This window comes from Cynoglossus semilaevis, chromosome 6, assembly GCF_000523025.1.
Source record: "Cynoglossus semilaevis isolate Cse_v1.0 chromosome 6, Cse_v1.0, whole genome shotgun sequence".
Taxonomy (NCBI): Eukaryota; Metazoa; Chordata; class Actinopteri; order Pleuronectiformes; family Cynoglossidae; genus Cynoglossus; species Cynoglossus semilaevis.
The window spans coordinates 8,661,171-8,685,164 of NC_024312.1; the positions used below are offsets into that span (position 1 = coordinate 8,661,171).

The following is a 23,994-nucleotide window of genomic DNA, read 5'->3' on the forward strand; positions in this document are numbered from 1 at the left end:
GTCCTGCCTTAACTGCCTGGTTATATAACTGCTTTGACATCCAAGAGCTTTAGGAGTCTGCTAACAGCACCCAAATATCAGCCGGTAAACACACTGCTCTCTGTCTTTGCTCCCTCCTGACATTTTGTTCGTCTCCCCCTCTCTCTCTCTCCCACCACCCCTCTTACTCCTCGCCGATTAGGAATTGATTCTCTCCTGTGCCCCACTCCTTCCTCGTTCATTGGTTGAGGTCCATATCTCCAGGCCAGTTTCCACATATTAGCACCCGAGGCCAGCAGAGGCAGGCAGATACACATTGCCTGCCAGAGTGTGTGGATCCTGCAAGCCAGTGAAAAATGTGCTTTGGAGAGGCAATAAATTGCATCCAATTTAGAGATGAAGGCAGAAATAAATTTCTCTTTTCTGAAGTCAGAAGAAAGGAGGAAAAAAAAGCCCCTAGATAATTTCTGCTCCGTCTTTTTTCATGTGAAAATTTACTTGAAATAGGATTTTTTTTCCCCCTCTCTGTTCTCCGTTTGAATTCAGGAAATAATGATATGCCCAATCTTTATTTGGCTTTTTGGTGTTTCATCAGGTTATAAAAATAATTATTTTTGTCTTCACTGACAAGTTTTGTGTCTTGTTTGAAACACTTTTGAGTCAGAGGAGACATGGTGGAGAGAGGAAAAAAAAAAGGATTCATCAGATGTGATTTGACGCAGCTCGGCACACACATCTAACTTCCCTCCTTCCCATTTGTCATCATTGCATTATCCCAAATGAACTGTCCAAGGGGCTTAGGCTCCCTCAGCTCAGTGCTGCAGAAGTCTGGCAGAATGTGACAGTGTGTGAGCTACTCTCACAAATGATGTAAGGAAGTGCCTGGTAATGACCACATCAACTTTTCCTCCTTCTGTTCATTTTCTTCTTTTCGCCGACGTTTTTAGAAGCTTCCATCACTCCTTCACGGCACCTCTGGAAATGGCTCCTCAAGTATTTAAGGTTTTAGGAAAAACATTTCCATTTTGTCAAGCTTACATCAACAGCATAAGCCAATGGAGAGCCCAGCGCACATTTTCCCCGTGGTGATGTGCAAACCTACCATTAGTCTCTGAAGCCCGAGCTCCTGAGATGGCTGAGATGTTTCCTTTTGTGTTCAGGTAGAGAGCGCCGTGTGCCAGTGCTTTCCTGTGTATCACTCGGCATGACAAAAAAACAGCGCGAGAGACATGAGGGGGAAGCACTCCGGAGGATTGCATCCTATTCTGTTTTTCTAGTCCTTTGTTTTTTCTTTCCTCCATGAGATGTTTCTTTTCAGTTAAAAGGCTATGTTTCTCCACACCATCTCAAAGTGTTGACACACCAACTGTGAAGTGTTGAAATTGGCAAACAACATTGTCAGTTCCCGGTGTTGTAGTGTCAGTGAACTCCGAAAGTGAGACATGGAATGGGTGACTTTGTCTCCCTACACTCACCCTATAGATAAGCAGAATGTGCAAATGCCTCTGCCCTGTGACATGTATTGAATAAATAAGATAAGACGCGGCGCTAACGGTTGGATCATTAGGGGCAACTTAACATTTGCTGTAGTATCGTCTAGCACTTTAGGAACCCCAACAATTATGATTATGAAATGATTTTTTTTAAATGATTCTATTACATTTATTAGTACAAATGTTAAATTGAACAAATAACTCCACGGGTTGTTTTTGGTCATATTTGGTTCTGAGGAACTTCTCAGTGGCTTTCGTATCTCCACTTAACACTAATTGCACAATTTAATTTTTATTCTTGGTTTAGGCAGGGATCCAAAGTTGATTTGCTGTTAGAGCGCCCTCTGCTGCAGCCTGTTGGAGAAACAAATTGCAGATACAAAATGCAGGCTGGCCTTCCTCTATGAGTACTTGTATAGTACATGTCTACAGGGCACAGACAGCTGTCCCAGGATTGAACCTTTGAAAAAAAAAAAAAAATTCGAGCGAGAGAGAGAGAGATAGAAAGAGAGAGAGAGAGAGAGATCGGTTATAGCTGGAAGAGCTAACAATATTCTGCTTTATCCCAGTCTTAGTTCTTAGATGTTTGATGGAGCTCTGTTTGTTTGTGGTGGCACACACACACACACACGCACACACACACACACACACACACAGAGAGATGGAGTGAGCCGTGAGAGACTGACAGATTAACAATTTAGTAATATTCTCAGGACATTAAATCCTCAGCTGCCTGTTCTTTCACACACGTCTGTGGTGATGCAGCAGGCAATGTTTTTTGAACTTGTATTTACTTTTGAGTTTGTACACCTCAACATCAGGTCTAGAACTTTATATTTTACAGCAGGCTTCATTCAGAGTCCAGGCCTAGAGCCATTGTTGAGCCCCTCACGTCGACACCTGCACAGCCAGTGCATCAAATCTCCACCAAACGTTATTTACAACACTGTAACTGTCTTTGACAAAAACTGCATCCTACTACATCCTGCAATAGTTGCCCTAAAGGGGGCCGCCCCCCACTTGTTGACCACTTATTATCGGTGTGGTCCACATATTAACCATATATTGAAGTGTTTTATGTTGAATTAGAAGGAAATGTTGGTCTTGTCTACACGTGTAGAGAATGTATTATCACCCAACTAAGGGTTTGTTCAAGGACAGAGATCACAGACACAGGTCTGGTGAACAAAGGTAATCCCAGGATAACCGATGAATGATGCATTCCTGTTCTGTACATTTTGTCAACAGTTTTGTTGATTTGTGGCTAATGTTGCTCTGTATCACAGAGCCTGCGCTGCTCATCTAAGCAGAAGTCTAGCAGAGCTCAGCTGTTTAATAAATAACCATGGCAGGGTCTTGGATCAGTGCACTTCTAATGTGCTCAGACACCGCCTTGTTCCTGTTGCATATATATTTACTGTATATATATATATATTTATATATACTGTATATTCCAGTTGGTTTTATTAATGTAGAGGAGGGGGTTGGGTTTCTCTGGCTGTCAGCGTGTCGTAGGGAATCTCAGCATGTAGTCATCAAGGCCTGCTGTGGCATGAGCTCACCTCATATCGCCGTATTTGTCTCTCCACATGGCCGAACACAATTGGACGTCAGCTCCCTGTAGCTCGGCACCCCCCACCTACTCAAACTCCCCTGCTGTCCTCTCCTCCTCCTGCGTTTGTAAATTATGTAAGTGCAAGAGAAGCAGCGATGATCAGCTATACAGGGCTGGCATTTCACTAACCAGGGCCTGCCAGCAACACATGTGCTCCTGCCTGGCTGGCCTCGCAGCGTGCTCTGCCCTCTGCATCAGCTCCACCAAATGCATTTTTTAACTGGAGTTTCCACAGCAGTCTGGCTAGACATGGGGGAGACGCGGGGGTTAGTGGGTTCACCTCACTTACTGTTCTCTAGTTAGGGTTTGACATCTCTAAATGTGCTGTCTGTGTACTGTGTAGCCATGCAGGGAGAATTCTCTTGCATGGCTCAGATGATGCTCTGGCTCTTTGTTCAGTCAGACTCATGAAATAACAATGGAACAGCACTTTAGGACGCGGACCTCACAGAAGACGAGAGGAGCAGTCACTTCCTCAAACAGAGAGAGATGGAATTTAATTCAACATAATTTCACACAGTTTGGGATTTAGTATTAGTTTAGTCATGTTTTCTTAGCCCAGTGGTGCAGTGGTCAGCTCTGAGGGTCTCAGTGGACTGGTCACCTCGTCCGTGGCACTCACTAAATCCTGATTTCTGCATTGATTGATTTACTGGATGGATGGATGGATATTATTTTCAGCATTTACAGTAATTTACACATGTATTTACAGTATTTAAAAATACATGTTAATGTGTTATATAAGAAGAGGGGCTTTATTAAATCATATTAAATTTCCACTTACATTTTGCATCTTTAATATGTGCTATAGTATGCAAATATTTTGGGTCAAAAATATGACCCAAGCATGTAGCTACGCCTCCCTGTCCAGTAGGGGGTATGAACACAGGCTGAATGCCAAGACAGACATTTTAAATACAATGGTCAAATATTAGTTATTTACAATATACTATATATATTTAGAGACACTATTTTCTGAAGAACAATGCTTAAAGCCAGTAACTTCTGTAAGTTCAAATTAATTTTTTAAAAATATTTTCTTTAAAAAGATTTCATTTCCGTTTGTTTAGTGAGAATTTCTCAATAACAATCCCATCTTGAAAATTGGGGGTCCTTCAGAAAAGGTTTGGGAACACTGTGTTTTTTTTTACTGATGTACAAACCAAACTTTATATTCTTAAATAACCAAAATTTGTTTTCTTTAAGACATTTGTTTCATTTAGGAATGTAATTTCAGTTCCAAAATAGTTTCTCCCTGTCAGGTGATCCTGCCCCCCCCCCCCCAGCCTGTTCCTTTATATTTTTTTTTTAATATTTGCTGGCATCTTATAAGTAACATTCCTCCCACCTCCTGCGTCTGTTTTTGACTGATAAACATTTCCAGCTAAAAAAACACACAACTCCTTTTAAAATAAAAGATCAGAGGCCAAACACTGCAGACTGACTGACTGACTGCCACACTGTCACAGACAATCAAATAAAACCGACGGGGGGAGTAACCATGTACGGACATACCTCAGCTGCACAGGCCACCTGATCCTAGCTGTAGAGCCCACCCTTACTCTGTACATGTTACATGTAATTATACAGCCCTTCTCTCATCACCCCAGGAGGTGTCACTTACCTGTGGGATAGACTTACTGTAAAAGCACCGGCCCTGTCACGGCCTCTCTGACCTTACAAACTCCGGTGTACCTACCTGGTGATGACCCGCCTTAAAAACGAACACTGCAGCTGCTGTGGTGGTGATTCCTGTTTCTATAAAATATCATTCTGTAAATTACTCTTGGTGAGTGTGTGTGTGTGCATGTGTGTGTGTGTGCCATCTGCCAGGCAAAAATCAATAGGCACTCTTTACGCGGCACTGAGTTTGTCTGGCTTCTGAGCAATAATTAAAGAGCCGGCGTGCTGCACAAAAACCATGATGACTAATGCTGTTTAAGGAAAGCTGTTCTTACATAAATCAATAGCTCTTATTCCTCTCTCACCCTCTCTCCTCCCTCTCTCGCTCGACCCTTTTTCTATATGTTTGTGTGTTTATCGTTGCAGGCAAAGTTCTCCCTTGTGCTTCTAGGTCAGTGTGCCACTGTACCATGGCCTTGATGCTTACACATTTTGACAACCCTGAGTGGGGGAAAAATAAGGACGTCTCTCCTCTACTATAGCAAAGCTGATTCAGTTGTTATGTATATGCTTACGTCATTTCATTGGCTTTACAGAAGTGGCACGTTCAGAGCCTGAACCGAAAAGGGCATCTGTCTCTTCTCTTCATCCTAACAACGGAGAAGGGACCGAGTCAGTATGTGTGAAATAATGTATCGTTATGAGTTAGCATCGCGCGAACCTTTCCACCATATTAGGTTTCCGTAATTGAATAAAACATGGAAGTGCTCAGAACATCCCCTCGGAGGGAAATGGCAGTCACTAAAGCATAGAGACCTACTCAATAAAGAATTGCAAATGAATAAGTGATGAGGAGCAAACGGAGTGTGGTGCCTGAGAACAAGGGGGTGATTTACTCTAAAACAATATTTGAAACAGCAGGTGAGTAAAGGGCAATAATTACATGCTTTAAAAAAAAACAATAAAAAAACAGTTGGGTTTGAAGTCAGTCTGATGTGATTTACCGCTCGGTCCGTTAATTTTTAACCGTGTGGTTTTGAAATGAATAGACGCTGTAACGCAAACATGTCCAGAGAAACATTTCTGTTTGTAGTTTGCAGACAGTGTATACACACAGAGAGAAATAGAGGGTGAGGGAGGGGAGCCAGAAAAAAGGGAGTACGCTGTGAAATAACCCAAAGTCCTTGGCAGCATTAGAGAGAGAGAGAGAGAGAGAGAGAGAGGCCTGGGAGGTTAGGAAACATCAAATCAATGCATTGTAATGTGAATTGACTGCTGACTTTGATCATCTGCCTTGGGAGTGCTTTAGCATTGAGTGCTGTCACACTGACTGGGTTAAGCAAATATGGCATGGGCTGAAATGGAGAGAGATTGGGAGGCAGAGGCAGGTTAGAATGGGAGTGAGGGGGAAAAGGGGGGGAGAGAGGGTGTGTGTGACGCAGAGCCATCATCAGAGAGTAATGGGCCCATCAACATTCAATGTCCGCTTGGCAGTTGGCAATGTGTGGATGTGATGCATAGTTAAAATGACTCATTATTAGAGATAGGGAATTGGTGTAGATGTAAATAAATGACAGTTTGTTGGCTGTTCTGTGGTGGACTGTTGGTGCAGATGACAGTATGTGTGTGTGTGTGTGTGTGTGTGTGTGTGTGTGGCTCCCCACCACCTGTATTTCTGGACAGAAAGTTGATCCCTTCCTCTCAATAGCCTTGAAAATGATAGGTCAACCCTGCTTAGTGTCAGGAGCCGGTGATATCCCAGGTCTGAAAGTAGAAATGCACTTAAGCCCTTCACTCACAATAGAGAGGCCAGTTTCATTATGCCCTGTCTGAGTGAGAGCTGTTGTAAGAGCTGTTTTTTTTCTGACCAGCTTTTACACTGCACACTGTGGTGTAAAAGCAATGATGTTCTAAAGACGCAACGTGTAACTTCTCCTGGAACAGGACGAGTTATGAACCTGTTTAACATCGACAGGTTGTTTAACACATTCTGGTGTTACGATCCATATCAAGCCCACAAGCCAACTATTTGTAGGCTACATGCCCGATTTAAAAGAAAACACATAACTTCACTCCTGGTCTCAATAAATTAGGAACAATTAATAAGCAAAAATAATGATACATATCATAAAACCAGAAATGAAAACTAGAATCAAAATATTAATAAAAAACACTGCTGCATTTAAGCTTTAAAACTGAAAAACATAGGTACCTAAACTGGATTTGGAGGTTAGCGAGGCGGGTGTCCGCCTCCAGAACAGTTACATCATGTTGTTGTCAAACTGCTTTAAGGGTAATTGGCAGTGAATTTCTATCAAAAGGTTTCCTGTCACAGCGGTACTAGTTATTTTTTAATTACCTATTACCTTGTCTTATTAGGGGCTAGAGGCATCTTTATGCTTGCCCTTTGACCTCTCTGTCAACAGGATGCAAATGAGGCACGTTCTGACTTTGGTGAATTACATGCACTACAGCGTGTGTGCCTGTATGTCAGCCACCCACATCACCATCACTGCCAGAATTAAAGTCTCAAGTTGGATAACACTGTTTAATATCTGATCACAACTGCAGATGTAAAAGGGTAATTTTGATTAAAGGTGTCAACAGCAGCGAATTACATCATAGCACAACAAAATAGAAAAACCCACAATTTATGTAACGCAAATTGCATACATATTCAGTGTCAATTATATCATTAGCACCATGAGCAGGTTTACATAATGTTTAATGAGGAAATCTGACTGTAATTAAAACCTTTTCAATTCCTTTTTATTTAACTGATGATATGCAGGGAGTTGACATACACTGAAAACAAAAAAGTGCAGCTCTGTTTGTCTGTGCTGTACCATTACTAAAGGTTGTGGTAAAATATTAATCAACTGTTACCTCAATCCCTTAAAAATCTACCAAGGAATTCCCTTTGCCTTAAATATTTATCAGGATATGAACATTATCAGAAAAAAATAACAAAAATAACATACATAGGAATTCAACGCTAGATTTGTTTTTAATTGAGTCAGAAAATTTTACAAAAGTAGTCCTCACAGTTTCATAGTAATATATTATGAAAATTGATGCTAACCTCTGCTCGTTGTTTCTTTTTCCTGTTTTTCTAACATGTATTTCGGTGTGAAAATTGAACCAGTAGGTGGCAATAGAGAAGCTCAAAGGCCTTTATATATAAGAATAAGTAACCTTTATACAGTATATAAAAATAAAACAACTTTTTACTCTACTTTATATTGAAGGACCATTCATTCTAAATAAATAACTCTTGTCCAATGTAAAGTATTGGATAATCATGTTCTGTCACGTCATATACCTGCTCATCCAAATGTCAATTATGTAGAGCAACATTTACCAACAGGAAGCCAAAATTACTGCATACTGTACTGAATCTGACTGATAACAAATACTCTTAATCTGATTATAGTTAGTTGTTACTTATCTCTATTGTTTCCTTTTTTTAAATGTGTTTGTAGTTTTCTCTTTGTTTTCATAATAACATATTGTATGAAGTCAGAGGGCGCTGGAGAGTGAGAGCTTAGACGAAGTGTTTTGGCAGAGGAGCATGATTCAGTCATGTCACTGTTACCCAGAGAAGATGAAGAGGAGGAGGAGGCATCGGGGAAGATAATGCATTGCTTGAGTCAAGCCCGAACACAAAGAGAAGCTCCAAATCTCTTGTCGCTGTATGAGAAGAATAGCAAGGCGACCCGTAGGTATTGGGCTGCTAGGTGCATCTCCTAACAAGCTGACTGTTCAAAGGCTTTTTAGTGCTCTAGAGAACATGAAAGGCATGTTTAAAAATTTAAAAGCCCGATCTGTTCCAGTGCTATGGAGCGGCAGAGGGAAGCAGATTTTTACGTCGCCATAATTCCCCAGTTGCTTGCTTTGTAAATTAATTAAGATGTTTATGACAGCTGCTTGCACCTAATGGAATGCTTATAGACTATGCTATTAATTATTACTGCCGGCCACGGCTGCCAGCTTTCCTATCACTAAGATTGTATGGCTGGGGCTGCAGTGTGTAAGAAGCCCCTGCCTCAGCCTCAGCCTCAGACCTCTCTCTCGACTGTGTGATTGCAATGTGTCTCAGTGGGCTGTCTGTGCATGTGCCAGGGTTGTCTGTTTGTCTGCGTGCTCTTCCAACAGTGTGGCTGTCCGACGACATCACAGCTACGACAACCTCGTAAAAAATAATGTAATGTAAATTAAAAAAAAAACATTTTCGGAATGTGCAGAATTCCACAAGGTCTCGTCGATCACCAGAGGGAAGGTTAGCACTGCCTTCGTAATAGGGCAGCACTTTGATTGCCTATGCTGATTGGATGTTTCCCTGGTGAAAAGTGTCAGAAAGCTCTGTCCTCTCTGTAACCTGGCTCCACTGTGTGTTATCTGGCTGAGTCTTCTGGACAGATGCCATGGTTTTTGTTGTGTATTTGTAATAGTCTAAGGTTGGATTGTCATCTTTCTACATGATAAAACAACAACCCTCCCTGTTACCTTATCGAGTTGTTAGCAAAGCGCAATTGTAGCGTGAACTGTAACTGACCCCCGGAGCCTGCAGGAGGGTCAGCAGCTTTCTGTTAATTTGGCTCTGGAGTGTAGAGGTGTGGTGCTTTCACTAGGAAAGAAAACAACATTACTCCTCATAGACGTGCTAAAGGCTAATTGTAGCATGTCTTTCGTAAAAACCTGACGTTGTAGTGTAATGGCACAATGTTCACTGTAATTGTCACATTTCACATTACTTGTTACTAAATCGGTTTGAATTGCTGTACGCACCTGGTAATGATTGTTTGTAGCATAACTACCAATGTTAGCGCACATGGTGTAGATGTTAGCAACATCTAGTTGCGAAATGTGTCAATTTAAAATAATCCAATATGGTTGCCTCCATTCAGAACGCCTATAGTGGACCTATCATAGTAATGGAAAAGGGTTCAGTCTGCAAGAAAAAACAAACAAAGCAGACATAGGAGCATGGAGAAATCATTTGCTAACCCTCGGGTTATTACAGGTTAAGATTTATACTAATACAAGCATTAAGGAGAATAATCCACTCTGTTCAACTATTTAAATTCATTTGCAACAATAAGTGTATTGATTTTTGACCAAGCAACTGTTAAATTAGTCTTAAACTATTGTCTATCATCAGCAAACATCTTTAGTTTGTTTTTTTACTGCCGTTAGATGTGCGGAAGTTGACGAGAATGAAACATAGTAACCAAATAGTCAAATTGTTTTCATCTATATTTAAGGCTCTTTGAAAACAAAATATTTGTATATGTACGCATCGTTTTAGTTAAAGTGAAGAAGCATAACTTCTCAGGTGTTTATCAGCTGTCACTTCCATAGTTGCAGTGTTTCTCACAGCCTATACTTTAAGACAGTGTGTCCCACGGCATGAAGTTGTCAAGTCAACCTGGCGACAACGGGAAAAATAAATACACAAGACAGTTTACCCTGTTGATTACACCATGTGAGGCAGTAAGACACGTCATCTCTGCTCCACAGAGCTTTATCCCATGTTATCCTCAGATTACATTTACATAGAGAACATTGCAGCGAGGGAGAAGGCAACAAATTGAAACACACTCCACCTGCATCACAGCGTGGCAGCCTGTGAAATATGTATTCAGTATTTCATCAACCTCTTTATCGGCTACGCATGGATTATCCTCCAGTGGAACGTCTTCTGTTGTGTTAGCTTTGAACGAGGAAGAGGAAACTGTGATCTGTGTTGTATTAATCATAGTCCAGCTCTGCGGTTGTCCTGTTATCACACATGTGCGTAATTACAGGATATTTGTGCTTTAAGCATGTTTCTCTGGCCTGTGAAGGAATGGAAGAGTGGCTCCACTGACGAACTCCCCGCTAACGGGACTACCTTTGATCCGCACACTGCACACAGGGTTTATAGAAATCACGGGTTTTAATTATGGAACACTTGAAAAATAGATGCAGCGCTAAGTGCCGACCATGACTGCAGTGAATCCCAGCAGCGGCCCGCGCTCACTCTTTCTACTCGCTTTCTGCTCCTTCAAACACTGCGGCACTCAGAAACGCCTCGGTCCTCGTCTCTCACATACTCATTTTGTTACTGCAGAGAAGCAAAAAAGACGATGATATTAATTAGTGGATTGACAGACATGTAATTCATCTCTGAGGAAGTTTTCATTACATGGGAGGCTTCAGAGGGGCAGTTTGCCTTATTGGCAAGTGCGAAGACCAGACCTAATGGGGCTGCAGTCCCCTCCCTTTTGAGCAATTACAGCCAAGTCCTTATCAGCAGAGCCACGAGTCCACTGTTGGGGGACCTCGACTTCCAACACACTTACATAGAATGATCTTTCCCAGAAGACCCTTGTTCATTAGACAAGTGCCTGTAGTGCGCTGTACTGTACTGGATGGAAGTGAGAGTGAGTGAGCGATGGTAATGAAAGGGTTCCAATATACGGTGTTTCTGAGTCAGCCTTTGCGGGGCTGATATTTGCTGACATTAGTTTGTCATCAGACCTCAGCTTCTCTCTCTCCTCCCCGGTGATTATTCAGCCAAGCTTGTAGGTGCACTTTTATTGACGGACATGAAAAGCTCTGTCACAAACCCACAGAGCACTTAACAACTTCTTTATTCTAATCTCATGTTTTATAACTGCCTCACCTGAGTCCCGTGAGGGCAACTCCTGCTAATGGGCCTTTCTTCAGAACTTCAAAACCTCTTAGATAACTGAAGAGGAGGAGAGGAAATAGTTAACAAAGCCATTTGCCTTATGTGTGGATACGTACAATACTTCGGTATGGTTGATGGTCATAAAAAAGGGTGAAATTTTTCTGTGTCCTGTTTCTTATTATCGCCACACAAATGCACAAATACTGTCCATTAACCTGTACATTTCCAATCATTTAAATCCAGCATGCTGAATGTTTGCTATGAGTAGGTTAGCCCAAGAGGGAACCTCTCTATCATCCAATTGTAAGTGGAGTAAGTGCCTCAGGAGCTGCAGGTAATTTCATTTCCCCTTAAGATTTCCACCAGCGCTGGGCAGAAGCAATAATCTGTAACGTGAAAAGAAATCCACAAGTGTTGTCTCTGGGGAAACAGTTCTTTTATCATCAAGAGAAAGAGATCACAACATGTTTGTTTGTGTTCCTTTACTGGAGATGAACTGTTGTTGTTATGTGTTTATGCAATTACATTACAAGTTGAAAAAAAAAAGTGCTTCGCTGACACCGAATACTCACCAGTATCCATTTCAGCCATGTTTATTTCAGGCCTGTAAATATAAGTGTGTAAACACAGCCTGTGGTGGAATCCACGTGTCCATTCAATGAGGCTTTTCTTTATTTATGGTACAGGCTGAAAAGCTATAGGGTTTCAGGTGGGGCAGTGATCACTCAGTGATTACTGCTGGACTAGGAAACACCGGTGCTAAAGAGAACACAGGGGCCGGTCTGTGGCCCCTGACCTGACTTTGACCACTGACCACTGACCACTGCATATATATGTATATACAGTGTGTATATATATATATATATATAGTTGTCTTTTCTAGAAGAAGCAGGGCGAAGCTTGAAGTAGCAGATGCCTGTTATACTCAATCGTGCTACTAAAGATATTGCTCATGAATTTGCTCAATCAAGTTTCAGATTGTAGTCTCGTGCTCTGTCTGGTAGATAGTGGTGTAGACAAAGTTGAAGTTAAACACAGGTCATGGCTAAATTAATCTTTAATGAAAAAATAAATTCACAAAATAATATTTGGTGCTTTGTAGTCACATCACTGTGTATCTGACTATATATAGGTACAAGACATATATGTATGTATGTATGTATGTATGTATGTATATTGACCTTAAAGAGTGTGAAAGTGATTCTATACAGGGGCTTTTTCTAAGGTCAGTCTATGCTGCTCTTCCTTCCATTCGGCCCCTCACCCCAGCTTTGGATTCACACAATGGTGTCTTGTACTTACACCACAGCCTGCAGTGGAGATGTGCTGCATGTCAAAGAATATCCTCACCAGTCAGCACCCATTAAACCAGGCCCACTATGGTCCCAGCTCCAGCTCTATGTTTTACCTGACATGGCTGGAGTATTTAAAGCCTCATGGAGACAGTGGAAGGCTGCGGCTCGTCCAGACGTCCATCTGCAACTATGGTGTCATTTGATCTCTGTGTTAACTTCTCAAAATCCATTGCCACATACAATCTCAAAAGACCTAATGTCCCGGCCCACACTATGTACAGCTTACTGTTCAACAGCCTCCTAGTCCTCTGATTTTGCAGCTTTAACTCCAAACTTCAGTGGAAAAGTCGATGGAGTGTGACATTTTTGTTGCTCCTACAGCTGTCAAAGTGCCGTCTCTGTGACTTGGTGTCTATCCCGTGCGTGTTGTCTGCTGAGAGATTTTGACAGGTATTACAAGCTGCAGACCACTGATAATATAATTGTCACAATCCCTGCTCAAAGTCCAAAATCGGACTTAATCATGGACTGTAGTCTGTACAATCCCTGCTGTGCTGGTCATGCCACATGCCTGAAACAAATTGTTTTACAAGTAAATATCAGAATCAGTATCAGTCAAGATGACAAGACTGATTTATAGGACAGACTGCGGTCAAAAATGGTTTCAAAAACAGCCATGGACATTGTACAACAGACTTTTTTTGTCACATAAAAACTGAGCTTTCAGCTAAGTAAACCAGTGTTATAATGTCTTACCAATAACAATAGCATTTATCGCAGCGTTCCCTGTGGTACAATTAAAATTCCATCGGAGTCTTCAATCTGCCTCCCAGCCATGCCTGCTGTTTCTTGGCCCTCCTGGGCCACGTCAGCTCCTCTGCTGCAATGCATAATTCACGAGCCAGCACACAGACTCACCTGCCCAGCAATGCAGAACTGCACTGGGGTAGATGTACCACATCAGTCAGGGAGACATTTGTAGGGGGCGAAGTGCATGGGGCAACACAGTAGCTCAAGTCAGCCAGAGCGTCTCTGATCTCAGGGTCACTCCGATAATGTCGCTTCTCCACTGGGATCTTTCAACTTTCTCCGTACGGCATGTATCCTTTCATTTTCCCCCGACCCCTCTCCTTTTGTCTCCTAAAAGACAACGGCGACGTCCTCTAAAACTAATTTGGATGTATATCTTCTATTTGCAGACAATTCCATAGCGATGCATTGGAGAAACCTGTGGAGTCTCAGAGTGGTTGCTTTTAGTTAAAGCCAATTAGAAATGACCAGAAATAACAGCGCCTGGAGACAGAGAAGTCATTTTTCTCTTGAGCCTCCCCAGAGAGTTGGCCTCTCCATGGATTAAGTGTTTTAGTATATTAGGGGGGCAGCTGATTAGAATCGTGGTGCTTTTTTAATCATTACATTTTTGTACATATAGTTTAGAGCAGCGTAATGACTAGTACGGCTAAGTGTGTCACAGCAGAAAGGGAGTTTAAACTGAAATTCTGTAGGAAACCTTCAGAAAAGTCTGCCAAAGTCAGCACAGCACAGATTTGTTATAAAGCAACATCTCGTTTTCTGACTTTTTAGCAAATCAACATTTAGGCATTTGCCTCCTTTCCACGCTGTGCGTTTCTGCAGCACACGCTACAACCTGATCTATGAGTTCTCATCAGAATTGATTTTTTACTACACTACACTTTTGGTACTAATAGCCCAAGTGGCTCAGTTAGAGGGGACTTGCTGTTGGTCCCTGGTTAAATTCCACTCCCAACCATGGTTCAGAAGAGGACGTCGCATCAGGAAGGACATCTGGAGTAAAAGCTGTGCCAAAATCACGATGCAGATCGACACTTAGGTGACCTCCTCCTGATGGGGAGAACCCAGAAGTGACCACAGAGCTCTGTTACAATGTTTCCCATATGGTTGGCCCTACATTTGGACTTTTGTTATGGCTAAGCAGAGAATTACATTAATTGTTTCTAATTATTCTCTCTTAGGAATGTAGCAGCAATTTCTCAGACCGGCAGGCTGCAGACGTCAAAAGATGGACGACTGATTATGAGCGCATCCATCATTCTTGAGATGACCATGGCTGATCATTAGCTAGCCTCCTCAGGAACTGCCTAAAATTAACACCCCGAGCTAGCCGCTTCCATTAGGAGAGAGCAATAACCAAAACTCTCATTTTGGCGTGATATTCTGTAGTGTGTAAACTTGTCCTGAGCTCTGGTGTCCAGCAGGGCCCTTGCCTTCTCTCAGTGGGCCCTGACTGGTTCCCTCTGCAGCAGGGTTTGTTGCACCGGCTGTGTCCTTGTGTGCGGTGGGCGTGCAGCAGAAGCATGTGGAGCAGGCAGCAGGAAGCAAACCTTCCTGTCTCCGCAGACTGAACAGTGAATGAGGATAAGTGAGGAGCACCAGTCAATGAATCAAGCAGCAGGAAGGGAGCAGCCAGGGGGGGAGTGTGACGTCCCCACGGGAGAGGCCTCGCATTAGGAACTTCCTCGTCTGTGTGTTTCTGGCACAGGTTAAATGGATCGCTCCCATTAGCGCGCTGAGAGGACAGCTCCATTATATGAAGGAGACTGTAACTTTGAATGTCATGGTGCAACAACCCCAGAGCACGCTCTGTCTCACAGGGAGGCAGGGTGACAATAACCATCCATGATAATCATTCCCTGTCAGGCTTTAAGGAACCTGAAATTATGACGTACAGCCTGCCGCGTGCCTCAGACTTCATTACGACGCTGTCACATCGAGTCACCTGCGATGGCACGCTGCTCCGCAGCCGGCTGGAGTGCTGTGGTCACACGCTCTCTGCTTCTGACTCGGTGGCATGTTTACAGGATGTGTACCCCTATCTGCAGACAGATGTGGTGGAGGCTAACCTGCACTCGCCTCTGCAGTGCCCCCTTCCTCTGTAGTGTGGGCACAGCCTCATGAGAACAGGCACTGAATTGCTTACAGATGCAAAGTAAAAAAATATATTTGTATATATACATACGTGTATATATATGTGTGTGTGTGTGTGTGTGTGTGTGTATGACAGATCAAAGGCCACACAGTGACAACAATCCCTCCTTTCATTGTAACAAATGGTAATGTAGATCAATGCAGCAGCAGTTTCAACAGCAACGGAAGATAAAGTATACATATATGTATATATTTGCAAAATAAATACATATATGTATACTTTATCTATATATTTTTATATATATATATTTTTTTTTTTTTTTGTGCTACACACATAGAGCTCCATGTCCACACGAGCCATCCAGTGGAGAAGACGTTAGCTGGCAGTCAGTGCAGCTCACTCCTCACTCCATCACTGACCATCAGCTGTGATGTTTTTTTTTTCTTGTTTTGTCTGAGACTTTGGTTGGTGATCCTTTTCGTGCCCAGCCCTAGCAATTAAACACCACCTTAATTCTCTTTTCAGGAAAAAATAACTTTTTTTTATTTATTTGAATAATAAGAAAACAGTTTTAGGAATGCCTACAAAATGTTATCGGAGCCACGGGCATTCACGTATTAGTTCTAATGGAGAAACTTTTGGGAATGCTGTTAACAAAACAGTGGTTGTGTACAAAGACAATTCCCTGGAGTGTGCTGCTCCTTTGAAGTAGACATTACAAGCCATTCATATTTAATATGCTAGCTAATACCAGAGTCGGAGACTATATAAGAAGTGGATGCAGCCATTTACTTGAAAGTGAAAAGAAAGAATGGAAGTAGCACCAGTTGCGCCACTAGGGGCTGACACTGCTGACGGCAAAAAGAGCCATGAATGGAAGTCCGTAGGGAAATTCAACCTAGTTTTTTTCCATGATTTATAACATCAGTAAACATTTTGCAGCAGAGTTTATGGTCTCAGTGACTTGTTCCACTTTGTCTTCAATAGAAAACTCTGTGATCTTGTGAATAATGATCCTATTTAGATAGAAAACGACATTGGAAAGCACAATATGAAGAAAATACATTGTGTATAATTGACATATTAGACCACACGTGTCAAACTCAGGCCCAGGGGCCAAATCTGGACGGCAGTGTAATTATATTTGGCCCGCTAGACCATATCAAATGTGTACTAGTACCATAAAAATTCAATAAATAATAAGTTATAATAAGAGACTTTGTCCCAGTTTTTAATTTTGGCCCACTGTGAATTTGAGTTTGACACCCCTGTATAAGACCATCCAGTAGCAATCTGTTTTTGAACTAAAACCTGGAAGAAGGCTCCTCCTTTGAGGCTTAAAAAGTTAGATTATTACAAATTACAATTGAATCTGACTAAGAAACTGATTTCTTTGGAATTTCTTTTTTATTTTTATTTTAGTAAGTTCATTGAGAAATCATTATTGGATTTTAAAGAGCCAAACCTTTGAAACTTTTGAAAAGGATCGTCTTTTTGAGTTACCAGATGAACTATCGCTTCCTGACTTAATCAGTAACAGACAGTGCTGTGGTCTGTGTGGCAGATCTTTGCGTGCGGCCTCACATCACCTTTTCTTTCACTTCCTCTGGTGTTTACAGTTTTCATTGTACTGCTGCTAAAAGCTTTTGAAAACAAGACCTCAGCGATAAGGCCTATAATGTTTCTATATGACTGTAGGGCCTGTGCAGAAAAGCAGTCCAAGACCAGACTTCTGGCCTGCTCAGCGGCGTTAATACTGCTTATGACTTTCTCTGAACGGGTCCACAGGATACTGAAGGGCTTATTTGTTATCGCTCGTTTGACTCGTTTCCCCTTAAACGTGTCTGAAACATCGTTGTCCTCAGTCGCATGCCTTCTTCTCTCAGAGTTATTGAATCATGTCAGCCCGCCGTTCCCCCGTGCTTGAAACGCAAGCGGCAGAAAAATTAGCCATTGCTTCCGCATGACAAGTGGGATCTATTAGTGTGCTATCACCCTGCAAATCATGAGCATCCAGCAGACCGCTGGGGACCACCACTGGCTGCACGCCCATCCACGTCAGACTCCTGGGGCATTACACCAATGTTACCGAAGTGGCCAGAGCCACAGCAAGAGCTGAAGTGGCTCATGCGATGAGATGATTCCCAGAGGGTAGGAAGGGCAGCCAAGCTCCTCCTCAGCGAGGTCTGACTCATATTAGTCAGACTGGACACTAGTCCGCAGCCACACACACACACGGTGACTCTGGTTCTGCTCCTAAAGTCGGTTATGGCTTTCCTACTTACTGGAAACCGTTGTTGCAGGATTCATTTAGCGAATGATATGATGCATAAGAGCTGTGGTTTTAAAAACCAGGTCCAAATGAATGGAAGTCAATGGAAATATATTCCTATTTCTATGTTCTTAAAAGTTTGTTTTCTTCAATAATAAAATACACCTATAATGTAAAAATACATTTGATGAATTAGTCTGCAGAATCCAGAGACAACCAAAGTATGTAGGCATTAAGATGTTAAACAACAAAAAGTTAAACTAACTATATTTTGTATGTTTTGATTATCACATATACACTTTACACAATAAAGGCAAGTCTTCTTGAATATAGGCTTTTCTTCAAGAATGCATTTATTGTAATTATGTAGTGCATTTAGGTGCATTACTCCGGTCTGGGCATCTGAGCATGAAGAATAGCATACTTTTACATTTTTTTGAAGCTGTGTTTTATGGCTTTTACATATTACATCCAGTGATAAAAGGCAGGTTAAGAGTATGTTTTTATTCAGAAAAAATAATAAAAAAGAAAGAAAGAAAAAAAATAAAGAAAAAAACCTTTCTTTTGATTTTGGTAATTGCCAGTATACTATTTTAAAACCACTGCAAAGTATTCTATTCATTGTCCACATGTTAATTATTTTAAACGATTTAACCCCAGTGTCACAGGACTGCATCCATGAGTATCAGAACCAGTCACTTCAGTCCTAAAACCCTCTAATCTGGCTCTAATCTCTCAAAACGAGTTTTCGACTCTAAATGTCACACGCTGCACAGTCAGTTCCTGATCTCTACAGCGTCATCTGTTTAAATAAAGGATTAATGAACAAACAAAGAGGTCAAAGTGTCTCTATCCGGCTCCGGGCTAGGCTTAGTCATGTGCTCGAGCAGCAGTCGGCGTGGCTGCTCAACACATTAGCATTCCAAATGTTGTTTGTTTGAGTATAAATTTTCATGCATCGCCCGCAGAGGATAGAGTTTCACCCACCTTGTCGTGGAAGTTGATGTAGTGTGGCAGTGGGTCAAACACCAGTCTACACTCATAATTATCCCCGGCCTGCCCCCTCGCTGACCTTGGACAGTGACAGTCTGTTGGACCACGGGGTCTCTTTCTTCATCACCGTTATCACTGTCTGTCAGCCATAAACTGTGCATGTAAATTAAGGATTGTGTTGTGTTTTTTCTCTCTCTTTGCAGGTATCTCAGTGACAAAGAAGACACACACCTGTGAGTAAACACCCTTTTTTTCCTTCTGTGCCACTGATCTATAAAAGCCCGTTTAATTTAAACTTCTATCCCCGACTTCGCCTATAGAGGCTGCTTGTGTTGTGTGTTGTGTTGTGGTACATTTCACAGTCACGACACCGTGGCATATTGTCTTTACTGTGATAAATCAGAGGCTTCTTTTAGAGCCGTCCCTTCTACTTTCACTGTTTCATATGTTTCTATCTCCATCCTGGAGAGACGGGGCTGATAACCACCGAGAGGAAATTAAAATGCTTTGCAGTCTTATGACTGCTTGATAACCATGCACAGTTGAAAAAAAGCCACTGTGTTCAAGCACTTCTTTGTTGTTTTTTTTTTTTTTCTCTCTCTCTCTCTGCAATGAGGGCCTTGCAGCTGAACAACAAGGATGTGGTGTCAGAGGGCGGTTTGTAGCCTCTGAGAGTGCATTAACTACCAGGGTTCTGTATTCTTAAAGGACAGATCATATCTGTTTGAAAGACAAAAGTGCAGACACAGAATGTGTCATGTCTCACATACCAATCCCGACATCTTCCAGGTTCACTCCGTCTCAGCGCCGCGTCAATACCGTCTCTGCCTGTTTGTACTTCACACTTTTCATGAAGAATTGATGGCCAGTCAAACCTGTAGAAATGATTGATTTCCCGGTGTTCTGCACCGTACACTCAGACAGGTGTAATCAAAAAGGCATGTTTAAAGACTTATGTGTTTTGTCAGTGTTTGTGCTCACATTCATGCCCCACTGTTTGAACAGAAGAAACCAGCCCCGAAGACCATCCTTTTTGCTCTGATCGCTCTGATGAAACGGGTGGAGAGGGAAGGCCAGAGGGCTTTTCTGTGAGATCGGTCAGAGTACCAGACTATTAGAGGCTGCGTGTTGCTCTGTAAAGCGTCCTGGCTGTTTCTTACATCAGACAACAGGGCGAAAGGATAAAATCTTCTACCCCAGACAGCTCGACTTTATTCAAGCAGCCGCGTCAAAACAGCGGCAGCTTTCCGAGTTAAACTATTCGCTTGTCTGGAGGGCTGTTGCGTGTTAGCTGTTGCGTGTTAGCTGTTGTGTGTTAGCTGTTGTGTGTTAGCTGTTGTGTGTTAGCTGTTGTGTGTTAGCTGTTTTTAAACATCGTCTAATAATATATATAATATACATATACAGAGTATATATGCATATATATATATATATATATATACTGTGTGATCTCTGTGTATATTTGTATATAATTTATCTATATATGTATAGAAATATACATATATTATACATATATATACACATGTATATATTTGTGTGAGTATATATGTAGTCTTTGTGTTTATTTACATATATGTATATGTGTATATCTGTTATATATATACTATATATCCCTCAATATATGTACATATACACTATATACATACATACATATATTAATATGTGTGTATATATATATGTATATATATATATGTACTGTATATAGGGAGAGAGAGAAAGAGAGAGAGCTAGAGAGTGTGACTAGTGTCTCAATGTTTGTGTTTGTGTCAAGATCCCTTCAAGGTAGATCAGTTCAGTCTGACCCACCATCCACCGCCCCACTAACTTAATTAGTACAGTGCTTAGCACCTCTCCACTGGAAAGGGACTCAAATCAAAGAGCATGATTTAGGAGTGTTGGTGAGGTTCAAAGCCCTGGGCAGAGACCGGACTGCGCTGTCTCTGATTTCGGTTCAGAAATATTCAAATCGTGTCCATATGAGGAAATCAAAGTTAAGCCACTTAACAAGTAGTCGGTTGCTGTGCCTCACAGACAGGAACCGGCTGTAAAATCTTGTCAGAGCTGTGTGCACAAGGAGCTGGCACTGGGGCCAGTTAATGGTCAGTGAAGATAAGGAGGGAAGGATTTTTTTTTCTGAAGAAACTGAGTGATTATACGTCTGCTGGAGTAATAATGATGGAGATCGCTGTGCTCTACACGGCCGTCGTCCTGCTGCACTTTAATTTCTCTTCTCGTATTTAAACACTAGTTTTCCCGCTTTGTACGTCCACGTCGCTGTGGACGGCTGATGTGAGTTCAGTCGTCCTGTTTTTAAATATGTGTGTGTGCATATGTGTCTCTTTGGTTTAGCATGTCTTTTTAGTCCAACCTAGACCACAGGGATGGGCCGTGTCTCTGATTAACTCCCCACTCTGCCTGAGTGATCAAACTGCTGGAAGCTCCCTGCCATGCCAGTCCGCTCATCAATATAAATTACAGGGGCAGCTGTTCACTGGCACACCCCACTCCTCTCCCCTTCTCTCCTCTCCTCTCTTCACCTCCCTTCACCTCCCCTCTCCTCTCCTTTCTTATCCATCTTTCTTCCTCCCACTTCCTTCTTCTATCCACTAATCCAAACCGATCATGGCAGCATCAGAACGTAAAGCATTTGAGATGAAAACAGATATGTTTTCTTCTTCAGGCCAGTGACTGCCACTGCCTCAGTGATTTTTTTTTTGTTTGTTTTTTGTTTTTGTTTTTTTTACATCTTCCTCGCTCTCAGTCTCACTGCTTAGTTCTCTGTGGGACAGCTCTTCTTCTAAACTTTCTTTTACCACACATCTGTGGTTCACATGAAGAAGGGGGTTTTTTTTGTTTGCTTTTTGCACTCATCTCTGACAGAATTTTGTTGTACAGACTTTTCGCAATGACATCACTATGGTGTCAGAAATGCCCAGAGCCTGTTTTCTTTCTTTCTTTCTTTATTTAAATTTACAATTCAGTGGTGGTGATCCTCAGCAGAGCAGGGCAACTCCAAGATGAGATTCTGTCTGGACCTGTTGAGAGGGAGGTTGTGAGCGGAGGATCAGATTCATAGGCTGATTACAACACAATTAAACGTCTCACCACTTATCTATCATCAGCATTCTGGGAATCTGTCTCAGCTCAGGTAGAGTGTAATACCTGGGAGATCTTCTTATGTCTCTGAGCTGATCCTTTCTTATCACTGGCCACTGGCCTAATCAATAGCAAAATATTACAGCTGTCTGGTGTAAAAGTTCTGGATACTGTGATTTAGAGTAGATCGTCTATGATTGGTTATTGTGATGATTTGTCCGCCCTCTCATCTGTCCTGTTGTTCTGTATGAAGCGTGAGACAAAGTGGATTTAACCAGAGGCAGGCACCAGTATTAATGGTGGTAGGAGTGCGCGTGGATCTCTCTCCTCAGCCTCGCAGCTGGCTGTGGAGAGATCCACTTTATTCACACTGAACTATTTGTCTCCATCCCACTGACAGACTCCTTACACTGATTGAGAAACATGGCTCTGCTTCGACGTCTTCATTTATCCGCTCGCACCGAGTTTTGTTCCTCATCAAAGATCGGCGCTCAGACAGACAAACAATGATGCTGTTCCAAGAGGAAAGCACATGTTTCAGATTCTTCTTCTTCAAAAAGAACAGAGTGTGGCGCTACCATTAGATTACAGCAGTGGAAGAGACCGGCTCGACGTTATGATGCCAGTCTTAGTGTTTGTAGATTCCACACTTTTGTGTATCTCAAAAATTTCCCTCGTTAGAGTCGCCTGGTATGTGTGTAAAAAAAAAAAAGAAGAAAAAACGACTGTATTTTCACAACGTTAATAACCTCAACAATGTTGCCCTCATGTTCACATGGCACGGTGACAGTCTTAACCCCGATTAAAGCATCTGCTTTACCTCGAAACCAGGCGGCAGATCCTAATTGGACGTGTAAAACACTAATGCCTTTGAGTTGGGGTATTTTTTCAGTTAATCAAACATGAGATTTACGGCCCTTAATGGTGCTGTACATTGCCAATTTAGGAGAATAATATGTCCCAGTTGCTGTCTAATTTTGCTTGGCAACAGGCACACTCCTGTGGAATTGCCCAGGGCAGTGTGAGTTGTCTATGCACGGCCCAGTGTTCATGCTCAGTGGCTGTTTGAAGGTATTTCATCACATTGTTGCCTTGATTCAGCTCTGTGGGGATTTGTTAGTTGCACTCAAGTGGGAAGTGCATCCAGTACATTGTTAAGCTGGGCCTGATAATGAAGATCAGCCAGTCAGAGTCCCCTGAGCTCGGCGCTGAGAGCTCGTCTGGTGAGACGCCGAGCACAGACAGAGAGGAGCGGGATGAACACACACACACACACATACACACATACACATACACAATCACAGAGGAATCATCAGCACAAAGCCTGACTTTTTTTTCCCAGCACTTATTAGAATAAAAACACAACACATCAGGAACACGCAGGTACATCAGATTGTTACCAAATCTCTGACGCCTTGTTGTCGCCGCTTATTTTTAACACTTATTATTGTTTAACTTAAACCTTAGTTAGGGAAAATTACAAAGGTTTTATTGCTTATTGCCAATTTGTCAGGATTAGTATTGACAACACGGGGCCATAACAAACACAGCAGCATCTTTCTGTGGAAAGTGATTTGATTCTCAGCGTGTCGTTAAGATCCGTCGTTTCCTCTGCTGTCGCAGCTACATTGAACACTTTAATTGACACAATCTTTCGGCCCTCTCTACCGCCGGTTACGTTTCATCTCAACTCTATTTGTTTGTTCCACAAAAAAAAGAGTATTTTCTTTTCAAACATTTGGGTTTGTCTATAAACGGCGGCTATTTTTTTTTCTGAAATAGGTCAGTGTAATCACAACAGTGAGGGATGGACAGTCTGTGTAAAAGGGAAATCAATAGAGCTATCTATTTGTCATAAACCAGGCCAGCATGATTTTTCTCCATTTTTGCTCCGCTGCCATACTTTTCTCCTCCAACACAATGTGGCAGGTCCCTTATTTCTCAGTAAAAGCATTATGCCTCCTATTTGGTAAAATTGTAAATGGCCTTTCAAAGTGCACTTTCTTTGCATAAGTTTCTGTGGGCAACAACGCTTCTTTTTATC

General features: G+C 42.0%; 1 protein-coding gene across 1 annotated transcript in view; it reads left to right on the forward strand.

The window, feature by feature from the left end:
* roraa (RAR-related orphan receptor A, paralog a) overlaps window positions 1-23,994 on the forward strand; it is a 199,141-nt gene that overhangs the window by 120,422 nt on the left and 54,725 nt on the right. The window contains exon 2 of the mRNA XM_017033038.2: window positions 19,058-19,087. Coding sequence (XP_016888527.1) covers window positions 19,058-19,087 — 30 coding nt within the window. The remainder of the gene's footprint in view (window positions 1-19,057; window positions 19,088-23,994) is intronic.